We start from the raw sequence: 21,985 nt of genomic DNA on the forward strand, positions 1-21,985 counted from the left end.
TGAACGTGGCAGCCTGGCCCACCCCACACCCTATTCAGGGTGCACATTCGGGTGCTGCTGCCTTGACCTGTCCAGACTATTGAGGGTTCCTTTACCTGTGATTGATGGTAAGTTCCTTGGTCACACCTAGCTTAGTCCGTCACCACCCCCACTCTCAAGCTAACCAGTGGGGCTAGAATTTCCACAGTGTTTGGCCCACACATTCCCCACATAATCTACACCTTGATATGGTTCTTGAATGCTAGTTAATGTAATGGCCCTGCCTACTGTGACCCCTTTGCTGATCTATCATCAGATCAGATAATGGGACATTCTGCTGGACAAGCCCAGAGCCTTATCTTTTGCATGAACTGGTGTTCAGTACTCAGCATTGTTAAGTAATTACAGGTTCTTCAGAGGAAGAGCTACTGTCATTGGGAATCTTTAGGATTGATTCACATCCCCAAAGCACTGTGGGTTCATCATGGAGCTACCTAAGCAGCGAATCAAAGAACCAAAATCCCAGAGCTCCCCATCCAGGCGGCCACCAGGTGGCTGTGTCAAGCATGCAGCTGTGTGGTGGATCCTACAGTGGGTGGGGCTACACTCTTGCTGGTTCTTAGGTGTGGTTCTACATGCACCAGTACTGTGCCTTGACTAGTTATGAAGGCAGGTAGAATAAACAGAAAAGGTTCCTATCAACGGACCTTGGGCTGGTTTCATGTGCACATAGGTACTCTGTGCCTATGTGTGGTAGACTCATGATGGTAAGGAGCAGGGATATATAAATGACTGCCAGAACAGATGTTGGTACAAATTTGTGATATGGACAGATTGCAGTAGGTTCATAGTTGGGGATGATGCAATTTTGTGCATGTAGTTATTTCTTTTGAAAAGCTTTCAGAAATTTCCCCCTTGTTATATTACAATTGCATCTATCCTTATTTCTGTTATATTTATCAATTTTATAAGCTCTATTTATTTGTTTTTCATCTTGTCTTCCTTTTTTGTCCTTTGTAGCATTTCAAGTTACTCTTCAAACTCAGATTATTTCTTCTTAAGTCTGCAATTGATGTCCTTTGTTATGTTTTCCATTTTAAAGATTGTATAGAAATTAGAGGATTTTTACCTATTCATAAATTTTACACACACACATTTTTTCTTGTTTTCTTAGATTTCTATCTGTGTCCTGTGTAACAATTTCAGTTTCCTTACAGTAATTATTTTGCCAGCAGCTTGTACATATCCATTTCCTAGGAGTCTTGCACTGGAAAATTGCTTTCTTCCTTTGATGTTGTCATATTTCATTTTTTTGTTTTTTGGGTTTTGGCATTGTTTTGTTGTTGTTGTTTTGCCTTTTTATTCCTTGAAGCTTTGAGTATTGTCACTATATGTGAAGAAGTTGTCATCTCCACCAGTCTTTAGTGATTGTCTTCTGAAAAGAAAAACTTTTTTTTTAAGGATTTATGTGTCTATCTGAAAGCAGAGCTACAGAAAGAGGAGAGACATACGAAGAAATTGTCTACCTACTGGTTCACTTCCCAAATGACCACAGTGACCAGGGCTGGGGCAGTAACTTCTTTTGGAACTCCCACATGGATAGCAGCAGCCTGGAAATTTGGGCCAACTTCTGCTGTTTTTCCAAGCACATTAACAAAGAGCTGGATAGTAATTAGAATAGCTGGGACTCCAACCAACATCCTATGGATGCAGGCACTACAGACGACAGCTTCACCTGATGTGCCACCCGCTGGCCCCATTAACCAGTCAAATGATTTTAGATTCTGAGGCTTCCTCAGGCCAAATGTGTAGTTTGTTTTCTCCTCCTAGATAATCCCTCCTGGATGAGGATTTATTAAATGTGTATATCTTCTCTCAATCCACAAATTCTTCCTAGGTGCTGAGAATCCTTTTTATCTTTTCCTTAGAGAAGAGCCACTAATGGTTCAAATATTCATACCCTATTCTAATCCCACAAAGTCAAGGCTGCTGGCTGTGTATGCTGCAAAATCACACTGGCTATCTGGCAGATACTTACAGGGGGCCAAACACAGCCAAAAGGAGCAGAACAGGGAAAAGAAAATGATGCTTAGGGGTTACCTGTTCCCCAATTGCGACAGTCCTTATGTAAGACATTGCAAGGAGCTCACTGGAAGACCTCTTGATGCAGGATAATAGGATTTATGATTGTTTCTTTGTCTTTGAGCCTTATTGGAGGAAATTTTCTACATTTAACCCTGCTTCAGTCTCTCCCATTCATTAACCTATGCAAAACTCCTTTAATTAGAAAGGGATGAGAAAGAAGTAAATGTCTTAAGTAGTATCTGACACACTGACTTTTCATTTTCTCTGTGACTGGAATGTTGACAGGATTTCCCTGGCCACTGAGCGGTGCACCTTAGTGGCCAATGTGAATAGACGGAAGTTGTTCTATTTGTCCTTTTCAGTGCATACAGTCTCATGCAGTTTGCTCTAACAATGTGCTTAAATCTCTAAGAGATCCCTGTGCTTCCATGAAGTACACTCATTCATAAGTGGTATCAAATCAGTACACTTGGAGTAGATGTTAATAATAACTTTTAAAAAATACTCTCCTGTTCTGCCAATTTGCTGATAACAATTTGAAAACACTTTTCCTCAACCTTCGCTATTTTAGTTGGAACAATTTGGTGGTATACAATGTGTTAGCTAGAATCACTGTCCTTCAGAATCTGGATTTTTTTTTGTAAAAACTCTCATTCTAGATATTTTTGAAAAACAAAATGTCATAAAGATATAGAACATGATCCTTTGTGTAGAACCTACATTTCATTTTTTTTATCACTTAAACACTTACAAGGTTCTTGGTGAATTTTTTTTCTGAAATATACTCATTTCTAGTTCTTGGGATTTTATCAATTATTCCTCAATTATATAGTTCATATTTTCGATATCTTATGTTCTCTCTTTACTCTTAGAATTTACATTAACTATATACTAAAATATATGGACTATTTTTAATTTTTCCTTATATTATATGCCATTATTACAGTTGCAAGGTTTCCTCAAAAATTCCCATCTTTTATGCAGTTTTTTATTAATTAGATTTTTGTGTCAGACTGTAAGTTTGATAAAAATATTTTTAAAGTATCTTTCATCTCTTTTTCAGTACGTCTAACCTTAGCAATGTCAAGTAGCTTGGAGTACTCAAAGAACAGCAGCTTTAAATACCTGTGTGTATGTATTTTTACATGCATACATATATAAATATAAATAGGTATTATTGATAATAAATACAATAGATGTATGCTTTAAAGTTGTATATATGTATCATAAATATTTGTAGCACACATGTAATAAACATGGCCTGTAACATTATAGGCCATGTTTATTACATGTGTGCTACAATTATATCAAAATATATAATGTAATTTTGTATAATTATATATATTAAAATTTCAATGTCAAATTTACTTGTCATTTGTAAGAGCATTTTTCTGAGGTACTATATTGATTAGATATTTGTATAACTTTAAAGATACCAATTCCCACCTTTTTCCTTTGTTCTTTGTTGACTCCTGAGACACGTTGATTTTACAAATTTACACTTCATCATAGCTCTTTTTTAGATTATTTTTGATTCTTTACTGAAACTTGCTGCTACTTTTTGCTTCTAAGAAATAGAGGTAAAAAGATGTATTTTGTGCCAATTGCATTATCTACATTGTTTTTTCACCATAATTGTTTGATAATTCACATAGATTTTTAAAACTAAGAAGCCTAGCTCTTGAGAATTTAAATGAGTTGCCTGTGACTACTCAGCCAATGTTAGTAAATGTAAGATTCCATCTTACCACAACCAACTCCACCTGAAAGTGTTTTTATTTTAACTATATAAAACATAATGCAAATTTTTAGATAAATAACATAATGCCATTTTCACCTTAGTAGACAATTGTATTTTTTTTCAGTAGAAAATGAAGCCATGTAGGCTTTTCCTTAAGATTACATTTGAATTTATTTCTGCTTCTAAATCATGGTACATATATAATTTAAAGAAATAGTATCACAAGGCAAGAACTTGTGAAAATAAGACATGAGGCATAGCAGCAATTAATGTGTCTACTTTGGCTGTTTAATAGAAAAAAGAAAATCTAAAGAGAATGAAAAGACACCTATATATGGATGTAAAGGAGAAAAGTTGAGGATAGTTCAAACTTGGTTGCTATTTTGTTAAATTCTGCTTAATCAGAGAAGCTCTGGATATCACTGCCTTGCCAGAAGGAGAATCGGGAATTAGAAATGGAAGTCTACATGAACAGAATTTTAGAAAAAGAATCTTGAGTTTCGAGTATCCATCATCAAAATGTTTAACAGTATCTTACCAAAAAATGTTCCCTGTGCTGAAGCACCTGGGAATACTTTATGGAAATTTTTGTGTACTTACTAGTAATTCCAAAATTAAGAGCAAGTGGTATTGCAGTCATATAGTGACAATTTCACAGAGCTCTTTTGTCTTCTAACTTTCATAGTGCCTGCTGTATTGTACCAATTGGTTGAAGTGTTTTCCCACTTTTTTTTCCTCTTCATATTTGTAGGTTAGAAATGTGGTTTATTTATCTCATTGAAAAACCTGTTTTTCTGTCACATAGAAAGTAGCACAACTGTGACAACAGATGAACAGTTCTCTGAAGACAATTAGCTAGGACATCTATCTAAGACTTGAGTAAATACCCAAGGGATGGCAACTCATATCTCCATACTCTCAGGCAAATGAAGATTTGTATCATCTAGACAAGGAAGACTTACCAAAAAAACCCTCCCATATTAATTTGGGAACATTTATCAGTTTTGTGTTGTGTCTGTAAACATTCTTCATATGTCTATATTCTTCAAGCATAGGCATCCAAATATCTCATTCTTTCATCACTTTGCATATGTATATCTGCTGGTTCTCCCTTCATCCAATAATCTTGCTATAAACCTAAATAGCAGTGCTTTCATTTTTTAGTTTAGTAAGAATTCAACATCAATTTTACACAAAATAATGTGTCCTCAATTTTATTTCATTTTTCTTGATATTGTAATCATAATGTATTATTTAATATTTAACTTTGAATACAAAAATATAGCTATTGTATGATAAGGAAATTTTATTCCTACTTAAATTGTGAATAGTATTTGTATTGCATATTGACTCATGTTTTAGCTTTATAGAAATTCAGAAATATTTGGTGGAATATTTTCATGTACTCTTTGGGTTTTTTTTCACATTGTAGGTGTACAAGAGTTTCCAGAAAATATAAAATGTTGTAAGTGTTTAACAATTATTGAAGCCAGTGTCAATCCTATATCTAAGTGAGTATAAGTAATTTTTTTCCTTCTGTTTCTATGGGCAAATAATACACTAAAATTGATGAAATTTACTTAATGATTGAAACTTCAGTGTAGCATTGATGCAGTATTCAATATTTTGGTGGGAAAGAAATAACCAAATCATATTGGTTTGACAAAAATATTTAAAAGCTTGCTAAGAAACAACAAACACCAATTTGGATTAAGATGTTATTACCGAGAGGCCAACTCTTTTGTTTTTCCAAAGCACTTAGGAACTGTTCCAAGAATGAGAGTGAAAACTATGAAAGTAGTTATTACTTATGGTGATGGTGGAAATTAACATAAAGGAAGTTCAAGTTAGTACTGGAGTTCACGTTATTGCAAAGTGTATGAGAATTTTTTTTTATACCAAACAAGCATGACTGAACTAGAAAGTGGTTGAGTACCAAAGAGTGTCACAACAGCAAGAGATAATATAGAGAGGATAACAAATTAAATGCATGAATAATGTAGAGGTGCTTATAAGAAGTGTGTGTGTGTGTGTGTGTGTGTGTGTGTGTGTGTGTGTGTGTGTGTTAGAGAAAGAGAGAGGTTTAAGATCTGATAGTCTAAAAATGTCATGGAAAAAAGAAAACCCACATGTGATCGTGTTGGTGAATTGTGGGTATTTAAGGTGTAGTGAAATGGCACTAGGGAGTCGACTACATCAAGAAACTATAAAATTGGTACATTAAATAAGTCATTGACAGTGAAAGTGAAAAACTCTTCGGAGGCAATGACAATTACAGCAGTATTTACAAAATCAAACAGTAACAATGAGATGCAGATAATCGGTTTCAGAGCAGGATAGCATATTAATTACTAATGCTGACAGAATTTCAGAAAAATCTTCCAAACCTTTGCACAAGTGGAGTTGGAGAGGATGGAAGAAATTAAAGCCTGTAAAGATGATTTAATGGAACATTTGCAGAAGTCATGAACATATTTGTCATGTGGAGCTTGAAGGGAGATTTTTAACAATATACTTGAAAAAAGGAAATATTGAGGATGATTTTCTGTGGATCATGAAAACAGGGTTAGATGAGAAAAGGAATATCAATAAATTAGAGATTCAGTTTTCATGTTCATTAGAACTTGCATGGTGGAATTTTGATATGGATTGTATTTGAATGTGTAGATCAATTTTTCAGAATTGATTTGAGTAACACTCTGTATTCTTATCCCAAGCATGATATATCTCCATACTTCAGTATTTAAATTTTTATATTTATTTAAATATTAATTAGCACAAAACATGAACTGACTAGATTAAAATGAATAAAATATAATGCTTAAATGCTTAAGTCTATATTTATTTGAATTATCACAATATATCAAATACTATTTATTTGCAACACTGTTTAGTAGTTCTAGTAGGTTCTTTGTGATTGTTTTGTAGAAGGGTTGGGGGAAAGATGGTTTTGAGTGTAGGCTGTCATATCATCTGTGACTACTTCTCTTTTATTTCATCAGTTTTTATTTATATGCTTTGTTATTTTTGGTTTATTTTTCTGACTTACTGTCCTGGTTGAGAGTTTTTCACATATACATTAAGACATTTTTATTAGTCTGTCATTCACTTCTTTTGCAGTCTTCATTAGCAACAGGGTCATCAAAGTTTTACAGTTGTTTCAAAGAAATGCTGCTTTGTCTATCACCTTTTAACATTTACAAATCTGTGACAAATGCCTGGCTCTGAAAATGTATCACATTTTTAGAAATTTTCACAGCTGAACCTCAGTTCCAAATACCAAAATCTGTGTTCGTTTTCTAATGCCATGCAGCCAGATGATGGGGAAAAAGAGCAGCTTAAGGCAGCGCAGACTTACTGTTGTTCAATGTCTGTGGGTCAGGAATATCGGCAAGACTAAGCTGGATTCCTGCTTCAGATTTTCAGGTTACAAGGAAGGTTTAAGTCAAGTTGATTCTCCAAAGAATACGCGGGAGAAGAATCCACTTTCAAGCTCACTTTGGTATTGGAGGAAGCTATTACCTTGTTAAAAAGTTGATAGCCTTACCATTTTCCTGGCTTTCAGATAAAGACTGGTCTTAAGAACTGGAGGACATCTAATCCTCTCTGTAGGCAGTTCACAGAATGTTCACATTGTAACTCAACTTGCTTCTTCAAGGTCAGCAGCTAAATGAGTGAGGCTCTTAGCAAGATGAATCATATAGTGTAAAATAGCTGTGGACCTGACCTCTGTCATTTTTGTCAGATTCTATTAGTGATAAATCACAGCTCCTCTCAAAGGGAGAATATGCTAGAAGGGCATAAGCATAAGATTAAGGGACATGGAGACCCTTCAGGAGCATCTGCCCACCTCTGATAACTGGCTTACTGAAAATGTTTCCTATCAATGCATGATGAGTGTTGTCTAAATTGGAGGTTTTAAATATCTATTTTAAATAACTGCTGAAATGACCATATAATCTTCATTCTTCAGTTTAATCATGTGTTGACTAACACTACCGAGTTTTGAATGTCATCCAGTTTTGCCTTCCAAGATTAAATCTAGTTTGTGACAAAGTATTACTGTTTTTACATACTTATGCCTCCAATTTGCTAATGTTGCTATGGGTTATTCATATATAAATATATATGTATACACACATATATGTGTATATATGTATAGATACATGTGTATATGTGTGCATGTGCATGTGTATATGTGTGCATGTGTCTATATGTAGATATATGTATATATGTGTGTATATGTATAGATATACACACACATGACTATACACATACAAGTATATAGGTGTGTATATGTATGCATATATGTATATACACATATACACACATATATATGGCATTTTAGCCTGAAATTTATCTAAAATTTTTTTCTTGTAATCTGTCTGGTTTTTGTGTTAGAACTGGGCTGACTTCAGAAAAATCTAATGTCTGTGTATTAGCATTATCCTTTATTAAAAAAAAAGAACACGAAATCACACAATTAAATAATATTTAAAGGTCAAATAACATACAAAGCCATGAGGAAAACTGTGAATCAAATCCAGGACCTTTTTTTTTTTTCATCATTGTGCTGAGCTGCTAAACCAACATTCGTGTATGGTTCTTCTGTTGAATTTTCTTTATTGTAGATTGAATATATCATTTTAAATTTAGCCAGTTGGTAAAAGAAAAGCATCTATTTGGTAGACAGGATTATATATAAATTTTAAAAACACAAACATATCACTTATATTTTTACTGAATCAATCAAATTTAGAAAGCCAGCAAGTTATCTTGGTATAGGAAAACAATTTCTTCAGACATTCCCTGGTGTAGAACATTGAATGTCACTGAATGATTTGGGGGAAAGCAAAAATACATGATCATCATCTTTATCACACAGCACAGTCCAGTGGTTAAATCTTCCTTTGAACATGCTCTTCTGGAAATAGTGTTCTGAAAAGCAGGACACTATCCATATGGGAAACTGCAAAATTTTGCCATGAGATTAGTAGATAAATAAAATAAAACAGAAACATCTTTAGCACACATGCTACTCTGTACTATTTTCAAATAGCTTCTAATTCATTTTTTCTCACCTGTTCTTTTCAAATTACATTATATTGTTCAGTAAATGTAAAGGATTCTTAGTCCTGGTGTGGTGGTACAGCACAGTAGTGTTTTGTCTGTAGGACCAACATACCATATGGACACTTACTCCAGCTTTTCTGCTTCTGATCCACTTCCCCTTTTTTTTTGACCTGGAAAAGCAGGAAAGGATGGCTCAAGTCCTTGGATCCTGCACTCACATGGAAACTGCTCTGGTGCTGCAGTCATGTGGGGAGTGGACTGGCAAAGAGTCTCTGTCTCTCCTTCTCTTTGCAAATCTGCCTTTCAAGTAAAAACAAATAAATGTCTTATTTTTAAAATTTTTTATCCTCAGATAATTCATCATTTTTGTAGGTTAAGAGAATTCTAATTACTGATGTGAAGTACAATTGATTTAAGCATCCTACTAAATCTGTAAACAGAATCTTATTAGGAGCATGAGGAAGGAAGAAGACATTTTAAATTTGGATCTAATTACAGAATAATTATTCAATAAATGCTTTTTGCAATGAATGAAATTAAAACATACATATGCTACTAAATAAGGCATACCCAAAAATATACCCTTAATTTCACACTCCTTTATTTCTTTAGATTCATTGATTTATTTGAAAGACTGAGCTTCAAAAAAAAGTAGAGAGCTCTTATGTCAGCCAGATCACTCCCTAAATGATCACAAAGGCCAGGGCCAGGCCAATGCAAAATCAAGGGTCCACATTGGTGTCAGGTTTCCAGGGACAAGATGTGTGCTCATCTGCTTTTCCAGGTGCATTTATAGGGAACTTGATAAAAAGTGGAGCTGCTGATGCCCATGTGGGATGACAGAATTCTGGGTGCTTAAACAGCCACACCACAGTACTGCCCCCCCCCACCTCACACTCCTTCATAAAGAAAACTTAAATATAAATATAAATATATATATATATATATTCAAACTGTAAAAACTACCTTGCATTTATTTTAGTTTTTTATTCAGACAATTTTTGTTAGTTCAGTTTTACAATTTGAATTAGCAATATGTGGTCAGTTCTTGAATCCTAAATGAAATATTCTTTATAAAAATAATATTTTATGTGAAATACAGAGTTGTATAGAGACAGATAAAGAGAGAGAAAGAGAAGGAAAGAATAATAGAGAGTGAGAGAGAGAGAGTCATCTTCTACCCACTGATTTATTGTCCAAATATCCATTATAGCTGAAAGAGAGAGATAGAGAGAGAAAGAAAGAGATCTTCTATCCATTTATTAATTCACCAAATGTCCATTATGGCTGAAAATAGACCAGGTCAAAGCCAGAATCCAAAACCCCCAGCTGGATCCTCCACATGGCAGAAAGGGCCCAACTACTTGGACTATCTTCTATTAGGCATGTTAACAGGGAGCTAGAAAGGAAGTGGACCAGCCAGTATTATCAGATGCTGATGTTGAAGATGGCTGCTTAACCCGCTGTTTCACAACTCTAGGCCCCAGAAGTATTCATTATAATGAATCATATATTTCTATGTCAAACCAGGAAAACATTATTAGCAAGCAGCAAGAAACAGACTTTTTGATCAATGAAATATTATCATACCTCTCACTACATAAGTACAAGGCTATACCTTACTGAGGGATGCTTGGTATTTCAAATCATTGTCTTAAGCAGAAAAAGACTAATTTTAAAGTCTTTTTATATCATTAATAGTGAAGCTAGATTTTAGCAATTTGTCTTTTAATTCTGTCGTATGAAACCTGTGCAAAGCCATAGTGTCTCCTCATGAATAATTAAAGGAAATAAGATTGCAAAACATGATAGTGATACTGATAGTCTCTTACTTCAGTTATATATGAAATAATCACTGTAGAACTCCTCTCTCTTCTGTACCCAATTCGGTGATCTCCTTATATCCACATTCTCTCTGTCTTTTCTTCCTCTACGAATCTTACCTCTCCAAAATGTATAGAAAAATTCCCTGAAAGGTTTTACCCCTACAAAACAAGTCTAAAACACAAATTAAGACATGATATTTGTGGCAAAAATAACCAATGTAAAGTCAATATACTGAAAATCTATAAAAATTATAACGTATCAACATGGAAATATTGAGGGGTTTGTATTCCTCATAAGAAATTTGTTAGAAATGAGTACAAACAATATATTTAGTAGATGCTCTGAGGAATGGTAATTGAATGTTTATTATCAGTCTGTTTACTCATATGGGCCACTAAATCCTAATTTCTACAGAAATTCTTGGAAACATTGTAAAACACACAGCACAGAGTGGGTCAACACAATGGATGTGGAGACAGAAGTATTTCCATTCTTGTTGGTCAGCAGTTGAGGACTTGAGTGTTGCATCCACTCCCTAGAATTGTGGCCAGCCATGGATTTGGTGGTGCAGACCCAAGCTGTGAAGAAGCCCTTTACAGAGGTTGCTTGCAGTTAGCTGTGACTCTAGTACACACCCAAATGAAAAAGGCAGCACATATGGGTGGAATATGAGTAGGAACATGGATGAAATCAATATACAAGAACTTCATCAGAAGAGGAAAGATATCTTTAGCAAATTTCGGAACAATGTTCATAGCTAATTAAGAAAAAATGTTATAATGATTTTATATTCACCAAATTGGCAAAAGTAGAAATAGATGATAAAAACCAAGGGCTGGGAAAAATATGAAAAACATAAGTTTGGTTGAAAATGTATAAAACCACACTTGATGTAACATGACTACATTTAATAAACTTAAGCTGGCAGTTTTATGAGCTAGTAATTTCATGTTTAGGAGTTTAGCCTAGTTACTGTCATGTAAATTCACCCCAGAATGTAAATTATAAAACAGTCACTGAAGAAATATACTTAATGTAAAATACAAAGCTGGAAACAACCATACTTTTCTTTAGAATAATTGAAAATATATAGTGGCATATCTATACAATGGAAAACTAGCCTATGATTAGCAATCATCAATCTCAAATTGAATGAGTTTCAAAAATGTAATACTGTCTTTGTTAAGCCTTAGGAAAATGTATGCAGTATGACTTGATTCACAGAATGATAAAAGACATGCAAAACTATCATACTGATTCATAAAATATTAAAAATTTTAACAAAACTCTTTAAAATTTTAATAATAACATTGTCAGGAGGTTTTAGTTTTTGGAGTAAATAGGGAGATATACTCATGTATGAGACCTGGAAGGTTTGAAAATACTGATTATGCTTCTTTCTGTTGTGGGTGCCTAATACATTTTCTCTCTGTCTCTCTCTACCTCCTCCGACATGTATATATATATACATATATATATACACACATATATATGTAATGTACAGGAGCTGGAACAGAAGCAGAAAGTTATTTTTAAAGAAAAGGAAAAACAGCTGGTAATAGCAACTAAGTGTAGGATAAAAATTAAATGAAATACATCTAATAGAATTGGGACTTGAAGGGTCATTGGAGTCCTGAATGAGTGCTGCTGTTGTAGTAGAGCAGAAGTAGATGTCAGAAAGCCAAAACTTCAGGACAAGTAAAGAGCAGTAACCATAGGTGGATTGTTAAATAATTTAGCAGCAAAAGCAAGCAAGGGTGTAGTTTGTTGATCTAGGAGAAGACAAATGTGAAGCCTATTTTATATCAGAACACAATCTAGCTGGACTTTAGATAAAGGCATTAACAATATTTAAGTAGAAATTAACTCATGGGAAAATTTTTATATTCTTTGTTAAAACCTGCAGGGAAATTATTGAATAAAGAATTAATCTTCAAATGATTAAGTTATATAATTTCTTAAAGTCTTCCAAATGATATTTTCCCAATTTTTAATGTCTCTTGTGGCCTTTATAATTTTGTTTAATCATCCTTTCAAAATTCTTACTCATTTGTAGTAAACAAGAATCAGACCAAATTGAATCATCATGTGCATGCATGTTGAGCCTGCATTACTGAAATTATGAGTTCAGAGGACAGGGCACCCCTGCCCTTTTTATGTCAAGTAGCTTTAGTCATCACTGCAGCAATGTATACACAGATTTAAGTGATCAGGTGAAACGACTCAATATGTAGATATTCTTACCTAAAAACTGATGTGAATATTATACTCTGAAAGAAACATTGATTTTAAAATTAAAGATTATGCTATACACCTTGTGTGTTCCATGGGATATATCTTGATTTGCATGGAAACAGTGAGACCAGCAGTAAAAGTTGCTGCAACTGACTTTGCCGGTGATATTAATCTTAGTTTAGGAGAACAGTGTGGAGGTGGGCAAATGCCATTTATTTTAACAACAGGAAAAATTTTCAAGCTGTAACAACATGCCCAATAAATTCTTCCATTACCATGATACCAAAGGAGAGCTGAAAAAATGTATTACTTTTCTATTTTTTCTCCTTAGAGATATATTTTTGTTCTGTTTCTATAGCAACATTGATGCAATAACTAAAATTTTAACTCCTTTTTAGACTCCCTGATGGTTTCACACAGCTTCTAAATCTGACCCAACTCTACTTGAATGATGCTTTCCTTGAATTTCTTCCAGCGAATTTTGGAAGGTAAGTATAAGAAATTTTATTTTAATCTTATTTCAGCGTTGAAATGAGTTGTTCAAATGAGTTGTCCAAAGTGGCAATTGTGATCAAGACACCCCTGATTATTATTCAATAAATGAAACCATTAACTAATGAAACTTTCTACAAGGAAAAAGAGAAATTTAAGTCTTTTCATGACTTTATTACTCAAATAAATTATGGAAAACTCAATGAAAAAGAGTAGAAATGATATGCTGGGAAATCACTTCACAAACTTATTAACAAAGTACCATAATTAATAGATGGAAATGGTAGTATATAAATACTTCTAAGACAAATTAATATCCTGAAAAGGTAAATCAATTATCTGGAAAAGGTTGTTATGCTAAAAAATCAATTATTTATATACTTAGCATTCAAAGAATTCTTAGAAATGAAAGTAAACATAAAGATTTAGAGAAAAATGGCTGAATTGCATATATAAGCAGTTCATAATGAGGAATAACAAGCGCTACTAAACACAGGACAAATATTTATTTTCACAAATAAATTACATAATGCAAATTCAAATTAAAATGAAGGGTATTATGTTCTACAAAATTGAGAACAATTATTATAGGAAGATGAGGATGAGATAACCTTAAACTCCCAGTAAGATTACAAAATATTATGGACATTGTGCAGGGATGCATGCTTTAAAATTTTTGAAAATAGGGCCCGGCTCTGCGTCCTAGAGGCTAAAGTCCTCACCTTAAATGTGCCATGATGCCACATGGGCACTGGTTCTAATACCATCCAGATCCCTGCTTGTGGCCTGGGAAAGCAAGGTCTAGAGACCCTGCACTCGCATGGGAGACCTGGAAGAGGTTCTGGGCTCCTAGCATCACATTGGCTCAGCTCAAGCAGTTGCAGCTACTTGGGGAGTGATTCATCAGATGGAAGATCTTCTTGTCTGTCTCTCCTCCTCTCTGACTTTGCAATAAAAATAAATCAATCTTTAAAATTTTTTAAATAGTTACACTACAATGATCTTTGTAATTTATTTCTGAAAATGCTTCACAAGATCACAATAGGATTTATGGACAAGCAAATGTATCATTTACAATGAAAAATAAGTGAAATCAATAATCTTCCTAGCAGATAAGATGAAAATGTGATGCTCCATCCTTATGATCATACATTTTATCAACTATTTTTTCAGGAATTTTTCTTTCCATTCAATGTATTTTTTTTTTGAGAGAGAGAGAGAGAGAGAGTGTGTGTGAGAGAGAGAGTGAGACAGAGACAGAGAGAAATCTCAAAAGAAAGAGAGACAGTGAAATCTCATCTGCTCATTCGTTTTTCACATGTTCGTAGGACCAACCAGGTCACTCAATCCCTGTCTCCCACATGGGTAACATGAACCCAAACTTCACTCAACATTATTGTGTCTAAAGGTCTGCTTTGGCAGGAAGCTAGAGTCAAGAGCAGAAGGCAGGTGTCAAACCCAGACTATCCAACAGGAGACACCACTGTCCAAAACCTGCCCTAGAATTTTTTTAAAAATCCCTGTGGCCTAGAATGATCATAGAAAAATGTGTGAGGTGTGTTTTGAACAGTGATGCATGAAACAAAATATTGGTTCTTCAGAAGTAAGCATGGATAATTTTTATTTTCAATATTATATTTTTGAAGATATTTTCCAACCTTCAGAACTGATCTAAGTGGGGTTTTGTTGTTTAAAATGTAAAAGCTAGGACATTTTAAGTATATTGCCCACTGCACTTCTTTGAAATTATCATCTCTGAAATTGTACATAAGCTTAACTTGACACCTATCAATCTATTGACAGATACATGACATGAAGATCTCAATAGAATTGTGAAACCATTTAACATGTAGTTGCCTCCAGTTAAATATTGAGAGTATATCAATTTTACCTTTACTTCCCCTTGTCAGTTATGATATCACAACACCATGTACACATATGTTTTAGGCAATTTTCAAATTTCATAGCTCCTCAAAAGAGCCTAAGTCTGGGGTCTGGTGTTGTGGCACAGTGCAGAAAGCTGCCACCTGTGACACAACATATCACAGGGGCACCAGCTGCAGTCCTAGCTGCTCTACTTCTTATACAGCTCTGAGTTAACGGCCTGAGAAAGTGATAGAAGATGGCCCCGGAGTTTGGGTCCCTGCCACCCATGGGGGAGATCCAGTGAGGCTCCTGGCTCCTGGCTCTGGCCTGACCCAGCCTTGGCACTGGCTGCCATTTAGGCAGTAAACCCAAGAACCAAAGATTTTTGTCTCTCCCTCCTTGTAACTTCTTCAAGCAAATAAGTATTAAAATATGAACATTAGCATGTCTTCTGAGTGTATTGGTATTTTACAGAATGTCCTTCTAGCTCTGTCCTTCTAGTACTAAGTACAGAATACGGTAGTCTTTGGACTTGGCAAATCAGAAAATAAATATTTTTGAATTTTTTTTTTAATTAAAAGGCAGAGTTTACAAAGAGGATAACGAGAAAGATCTTCCATTTGGTGGTTCACTTTCCAAATGCCTGCAATAGCCAGAGGAACCAGATGAAGTCAGGAGCCTCTTCTGGCTCCCACATGAATGCAAGGACCGGCCAACTTTTGCCATTTTCCCAGGCCATAGACAAGAGCTCCATGTGAAGCAGCACAGTAAGGACACAAACTGGAGCCCATATGAAATTCTGACTCAAGGGCTGAGGATCAGCTACTATGCCACTGCACTTGTCCCAGAAAACACTTAATTATGACTGTAATAAATGTATTTCTTTTCTTTCTCAACTCTAAGAAATCCTAATGAGAGGAAGATAGTTGGATGAACAGAAAACATAAGACTAATATGAAAACTTTGTGAAAATAGAATTTTACCTTGTATAAATTGCCTGCCAAAATATGCATATAGAGATTTTCAATATTCAGCTGAGTGTTTTGAAGAAAAAGGTCAGCTATCAAGTTTTTCCTAAAACCTAAACTTTTGTGCTCTAAAAGCCAAAAATTAGTCACAAGATGTCATCCTGCTGCTATAATAGTTGAAAATGCTTGAGACATGTGAATGAATGATTAAGAAGCATTTTCTACTAGCAGTAAATTTTAATTCTGAAAAACTGAAAAAAACAGCTAATTCTGAAAAACTAAATCACTTTTAATATTGAGATTTAGAAGTAAAAGGGAGAGACGCACACGAACACCTGGTAGGATGAATGTAACTGTCCTAAAGCTAATTTCACCAATAATGTATTAAAATATGAATTTAAAACACTAAGTTTATTTTTAAAAGATTTACTTATTTTGAAAGTCAAAGGAACAAAAAAGAGAGTGAGAGAAGCGCAGGTCGTTCTTCTGCTGGATCACTCCCCAGATGGTTATGAAGTCCAGTACTGGGTCTTTATCAATGCCAGAATCTCATTTGGGTAACCCACGTGGGTGGCAGGGTCTAAAACACATGAGTCATCTTCTGGTCATCTCACAGGCCATTAGCATGGAACCGGATCAGCAGTGGATCAGCAGTGCCCGTGCACGATGCCATCATCGCGGGTAGCAGCTTTATGCGCTACATCACAAGGCAAGCGCCTGAATGTATTTTCTAAAACATGAAATTTAGAAGATGGATTCACTGATATCGTTGATGAAACTCAACTCTCTACATATTTCTTTAAAGTCTATAGCCATGAAAAGTGTTTGATATAGTCATTTGAGTAATTTAATATAATTTACTTTACCATAAAAAGAAATTTTATGCAAAAAATATTAAGATGGACTTTTTACAAATTCTTTCTTATAGACTTGCCAAATTACGGATCTTGGAGTTAAGAGAAAATCATTTGAAAACTCTACCAAAGTAAGTAACAGTGTCTTTTTCAAATTTTAAATTATTGTTTATCACTAGCAGGAAAAAAAATGGTTGCTGGTTTCTGTTTTGCCTTTTTGTTTCCCTTTGATCAGCCTCAGTGTTTTATTAATTCTTCCTGAAGATGGGAAACTGTACTATAAGCCTGAGATTTATATTAATTGAGAAGGTATTCTATCTTATTCAGCCGTACAACTACAATTCAAGCTGAGAAGACTCCATTTAAGCTACTTTTCATGGTTGAAGATACAAATTGTTGTGAAAACAACAGTTTCCCAAACTAAAAGGGTGCTTAATTCTTCAACTTAACTTTTGGAGAGTGAGTTTTCAGTTTTTCATACAAGAATATGCCAGAAAGTCTAAAAAATAAAATAAGATTTTCAAGAAATCTTAAAGGAGTTTAGCAAAAAGTTGCATTCATATATTCTTACATATATGTTCTCTGCAGGTGGTTCTGCAATTTAACTTGACAGAACTTTTCCCCTATGCCAGCCTCTGCCTGTTGATGCTGCAGCAACATCCAATCAACTCTCACCCACTCTGATTTATGCTTGCACAAATAGGAACAGTCAGCCAAGCCTGGCTTTCCCCTGATCTAGCTCCCATGAGGCCCACAGGTCCTATAGCACTGTCTGGTCTGGTCTGCCCCATCCCAACTCACGCTCTCCAGTGGGAGTGCTGGTACAGCAGTGGAGCCCTACTTGTATCACCTACTGGTTTTCCGCCACTGGTTTTCCCCCCTCCCCCACTGGTTCTCACATGAGCTGGTTGGGTGCTGTGGGCATGTCTGGCATGGCCCCCTCTACTTGGCATTTGCCAGTGGGGGTTCTGTAGCTGGGCTGGCCCACCCCAATTCCAGCTGGTGAGGGGTACAGTCTAGCCCAGCACAAATAGCACCCCATCCCAGCCGAAATGTGTACTGGTGTGTGTTGAGACCAAACCTGGCCTGACCCACACTCTGTTGTGGTGTTCGTATTCACCAGCAGCTGATGTGAACTGGTTCAGTCTGGTCCGCCGCTGACCTGTGCCGAATGTATGACCGTGGGTACCTTAGCCTGGGCTGCCCTGCCTGGGCTGCCCTGGACTGGGCTGTTCCTTATCGTGCTCCTTACACTTACCTGCAGGGACTATGCCCTGCCAGAGGAGTTGCCCAGGCTCCTCCATCAGAACCTCTCCCGGTGCTAAATCTTGAGCTTATCAGTGGGTCCCTGGGCCAGCCCTACTTAGTCCACCTCCTGTCCTCGCAATAACAGTGGCCTTTCCTGTCTGGCCTTCACCTTATTCTGGTTCTTATTGTTGGATGTCTCAGCCTAGCCAAGGCTCGCCCATACCCAGACACAGCTCATCCATGGCTCAATAGGGGCAGAGACCTAGCCTAGTCTGTCCTACATCTACCCTGGTCCTCCAGAGCACCAGATGGAGCTGGAGTCTAGCCTAGCTTGATATGTCCTGTCCCAGTTCACACTTGTGTCAAGGGATACTGCAGCCATATCCAGACCAGAATGCAGTCCCCACTCTAGCCCCTGCACTCACCAGTGGGAACCCTAACCGAGCTAGGCTAGTCCCCTTAACTCCCTAACCAGGCCTGTTCCCAGCTATAGATTGCACGTGTGCCAGTGGTTGCTCTGATCCAGTTTGGCATAGTCCCTCACCTGTCTTGACCTTTACCTTCAATGCAGTGGCTGGCAGCCCTGGCTCATGCAGACCAGTAGGTGTAAGAGCCTAGCTTGGCATAACTTCTGCTCCATCCTAATTTCTATTTTTGTTTGTGAGCTAAGGTTTGCTTGGCCCTGTCCAGTCTGCCCTGTTCCCTTACTAACCCACACATTAGCCAGCCATTGTAGCTACTTTGCCCAGTCTGTCCGGCTCCCAGTCCTGGATATGTGATCACCAGTGAGAGTTGTGACCTACTAGAGGAGTTCCCCAAGTTTCCCCAGTTGACCCACTCCCAGACCCAGATCTCATACATGCCAGTGGGTGTTAGGCCAGTACCCAGCATAGTCTGGCCTTCCATTTTGGCCTTGTATGAACTGGTGAACAGTTGTAGCCCGTCCCACCCCACACCATGTTCTAGGATGCACATTAAGGTGCTGTTGCCTTGACCTGCCCAGGCTGTTGGTTCCTTTACCCATGAGTGATGGCAGGTTCCATGGTCACACATAGCTCAGCCCATCACCACCCCAACTCTTGAGCTAACTAGAGGGAATAGTATTTACACAGGGTTTGGCCCACACATCCGCCACATAATCTGCACCCAGACCTGGTTCTCTCATGTTCTGGTTAATGTAATGACCCTGCCTAATGTGCCCCATCCTCTGTTCCAATACTCAGTCATGTACTGGTGCCTAGCCCTGCCAAACAGACCCCCCACCATAGTTATTGTATGGACTGGCATGTGGCAGTCAGAGATGCTATACACTAACAGCTCATCTCAGGATTCCCATGTGGGCTGGTGAATCAGTCCAGCCCAAATGGATTTTATGGATTCTCCCTCCAAACCACCTGGGCTCAGTCCCCATGTTTGCCAGGAAGTTCCATGTCCCCATCTCTAGGAGTCACACAAGTGTCATCCTTCACCTACATTCGTTGGCCTTATTCATGGATGTCCTGAGGCAGCAAATACATACCCTAAAAACCCTAGAGCTCACAGCTGTGCAGCCTGCAGGCGGAGTCTGACACCCACTTGGGGCACTGGCCACCCAAAAGCCTAGGACTTGCTCACCATGTGGCGATGGTGTGCTTGGGCCAAGTCCCAAGCTTCGGTCTGGCCTGGCTTGGGCAACCCTCACAGCCGCCCCAGCCCCAAAGCTGAACACCTAAAACATGGTTTAAAGAGAAACAATTTTCATTTTATAACTACTCCAATAAGAGATAGTGTGGTTTCCTCAGGAATAAAAACAAAATATAACACAATATAAATATGGGTCTTCAGAGACTTTTCACTTCATTCTTTGTCTTAATTATACCTGCAAATCTGTACAAAATGTATGTTAAAATTATGAAAAAATATCACTAGAATGGAAATCTTTTTATTAAACTCATGGAGATATTTTTATATGTCTAGATTCTAAAACCATTTTTTATCACAAGCAGAAGTATTACAAATTTTTGCATAACATTTCTTTATGACCGCGTCCACAGATGCATCAAAGAGAAAAATTCTTATAATATGTATTTGCTTAAAAATCATGAAATCAATCCGGTCTTGATTATGTTTAATAAGTGATATGATTAAACAGCTGAAAAAAACCTATATAATCCACTTTCCTTATAGCCAAATCATCCTGTTTTGGGGAGGTAGCCAGGAGATTATGTGGATGGCAGAGTTAGAATGAATGTTGGCTGTCAAGAGAAACCTCAGTCTATGCCTGCCTTGTTTTACCAGTTTTGCTCCTTGTTTCATTTGTTACTGTGTGTAAAAGTATCTGTGGGTCACTAAGCCAGGAGAGGCTGCTTTCTAGGTGATGCTGTTCAGGATGTCTCAAAAACTGAGCTCTAGTGATGCAACACTTTACCAGGCTAAGTATTTGCATCTTATCTCACTCGGGTAATGGGTAGCAGATGAGGTTCAGACTTCACACCTGTGCCAGTGTGCTTCTTCATAGGATTGCTCTAAGTTTCACAACTTGGTTTCTGTCAGGGGTGTGTGTGTGTGTGTGTGTGTGTGTGTGTGTGTGTGTGTGTGTGTGTGTGTGAGAGAGAGAGAGAGAGCAACACAGACAAAACCCTTAATCATTTTATAATTAGATTTCATAAATTATATCCAGCCCCTCCTGTGCAATACACTTTTGGTCACAGAGACCAAGGTCTTCTAAGTGTGGATGAGATTGGCTAAGACTGCCACCACCAGAAAGCAGGGGTTATGGAGTCACACCTTACTACACCAGCATTGCTATTCTGGACACAGTTTTCAAAGTTCAAATATTAGGATGCATCGGTTCAGAAAGCTGGCAAGCATAATGCTGCCTAGCTTCAAAAACCCTCATCTGCATCAAGTGTGAACAAAGTAAAATCCAATGTATACATCCACAATGAGAAAGAAAGAATGAGTTCAGGGGACAAGCTTGCGAATTGTTAGGAGAATGCTTTCAAAGTAGAAATAAGTGTGCAGTGCTGACAAAGTATTTTGGAGCATGAACATTGCCAAGAATCTGAGAGAACTTACAAAATCTAGAAAAATATGATCATTTGCACATTCAGTCATCAGCTGTCAGAAAAGACTTCTATTATAAGTTATGTCAGATTCATTTTCCTTTTACTTTGCTCTAGTGCAATTAGGCTTATTGGTTCTGATATTATTTAAGTCTTTCTCTTCTGACAAGTATAAATTAATCATTTTGAGGAAGATTTTCTTAGTCAAACTATGAAGATTTTAAATGCCAACCTTTTTCTAAATGTGACACTTTAATATAGAGCTAACAAAGTTCAGAAAGAAACAAAGGATTCCAAATAATGGGAAAGGTTTCTTTCAACTAATAGGGACTGACTCCTTTGATCCAATTTTTTAAAGATTTTTATTTTATTGGAAAGTCAGATACACAGAAAGGAGGAGAAACAGAGAGGAACTCCCCAAGCAGCCATAATGACCACAGCTGAGCCAATCTGAAGCCAGGAGCAGGAGCCTCTTCCAGGTTTCCCACACAGGTGCAGGGTCCCAAGGCCCTGGGCCGTCCTTAACTGCTTTCCCAGGCCACAAGCAGCGACCTGGATGTGAAGCAGGGGCAC

The 21,985-nt window shown here is 36.8% G+C and overlaps 1 protein-coding gene across 2 annotated transcripts in view; it reads left to right on the top strand.

Moving 5' to 3' along the window:
• Positions 1–21,985, top strand: part of LRRC7 (leucine rich repeat containing 7) — a 444,758-nt gene that overhangs the window by 228,123 nt on the left and 194,650 nt on the right. For both annotated transcript variants that reach the window (XM_040987263.1, XM_040987264.1), the window contains exons 5-7: positions 5,238–5,316; positions 13,339–13,428; positions 17,195–17,251. In XM_040987263.1, coding sequence (XP_040843197.1) covers positions 5,238–5,316; positions 13,339–13,428; positions 17,195–17,251 — 226 coding nt within the window. The remainder of the gene's footprint in view (positions 1–5,237; positions 5,317–13,338; positions 13,429–17,194; positions 17,252–21,985) is intronic.

This window comes from Ochotona curzoniae, unplaced genomic scaffold, assembly GCF_017591425.1.
Source record: "Ochotona curzoniae isolate NIBS_2020 unplaced genomic scaffold, NIBS_Ocur_1.0 contig_4612, whole genome shotgun sequence".
Lineage (NCBI taxonomy): Eukaryota > Metazoa > Chordata > Mammalia > Lagomorpha > Ochotonidae > Ochotona > Ochotona curzoniae.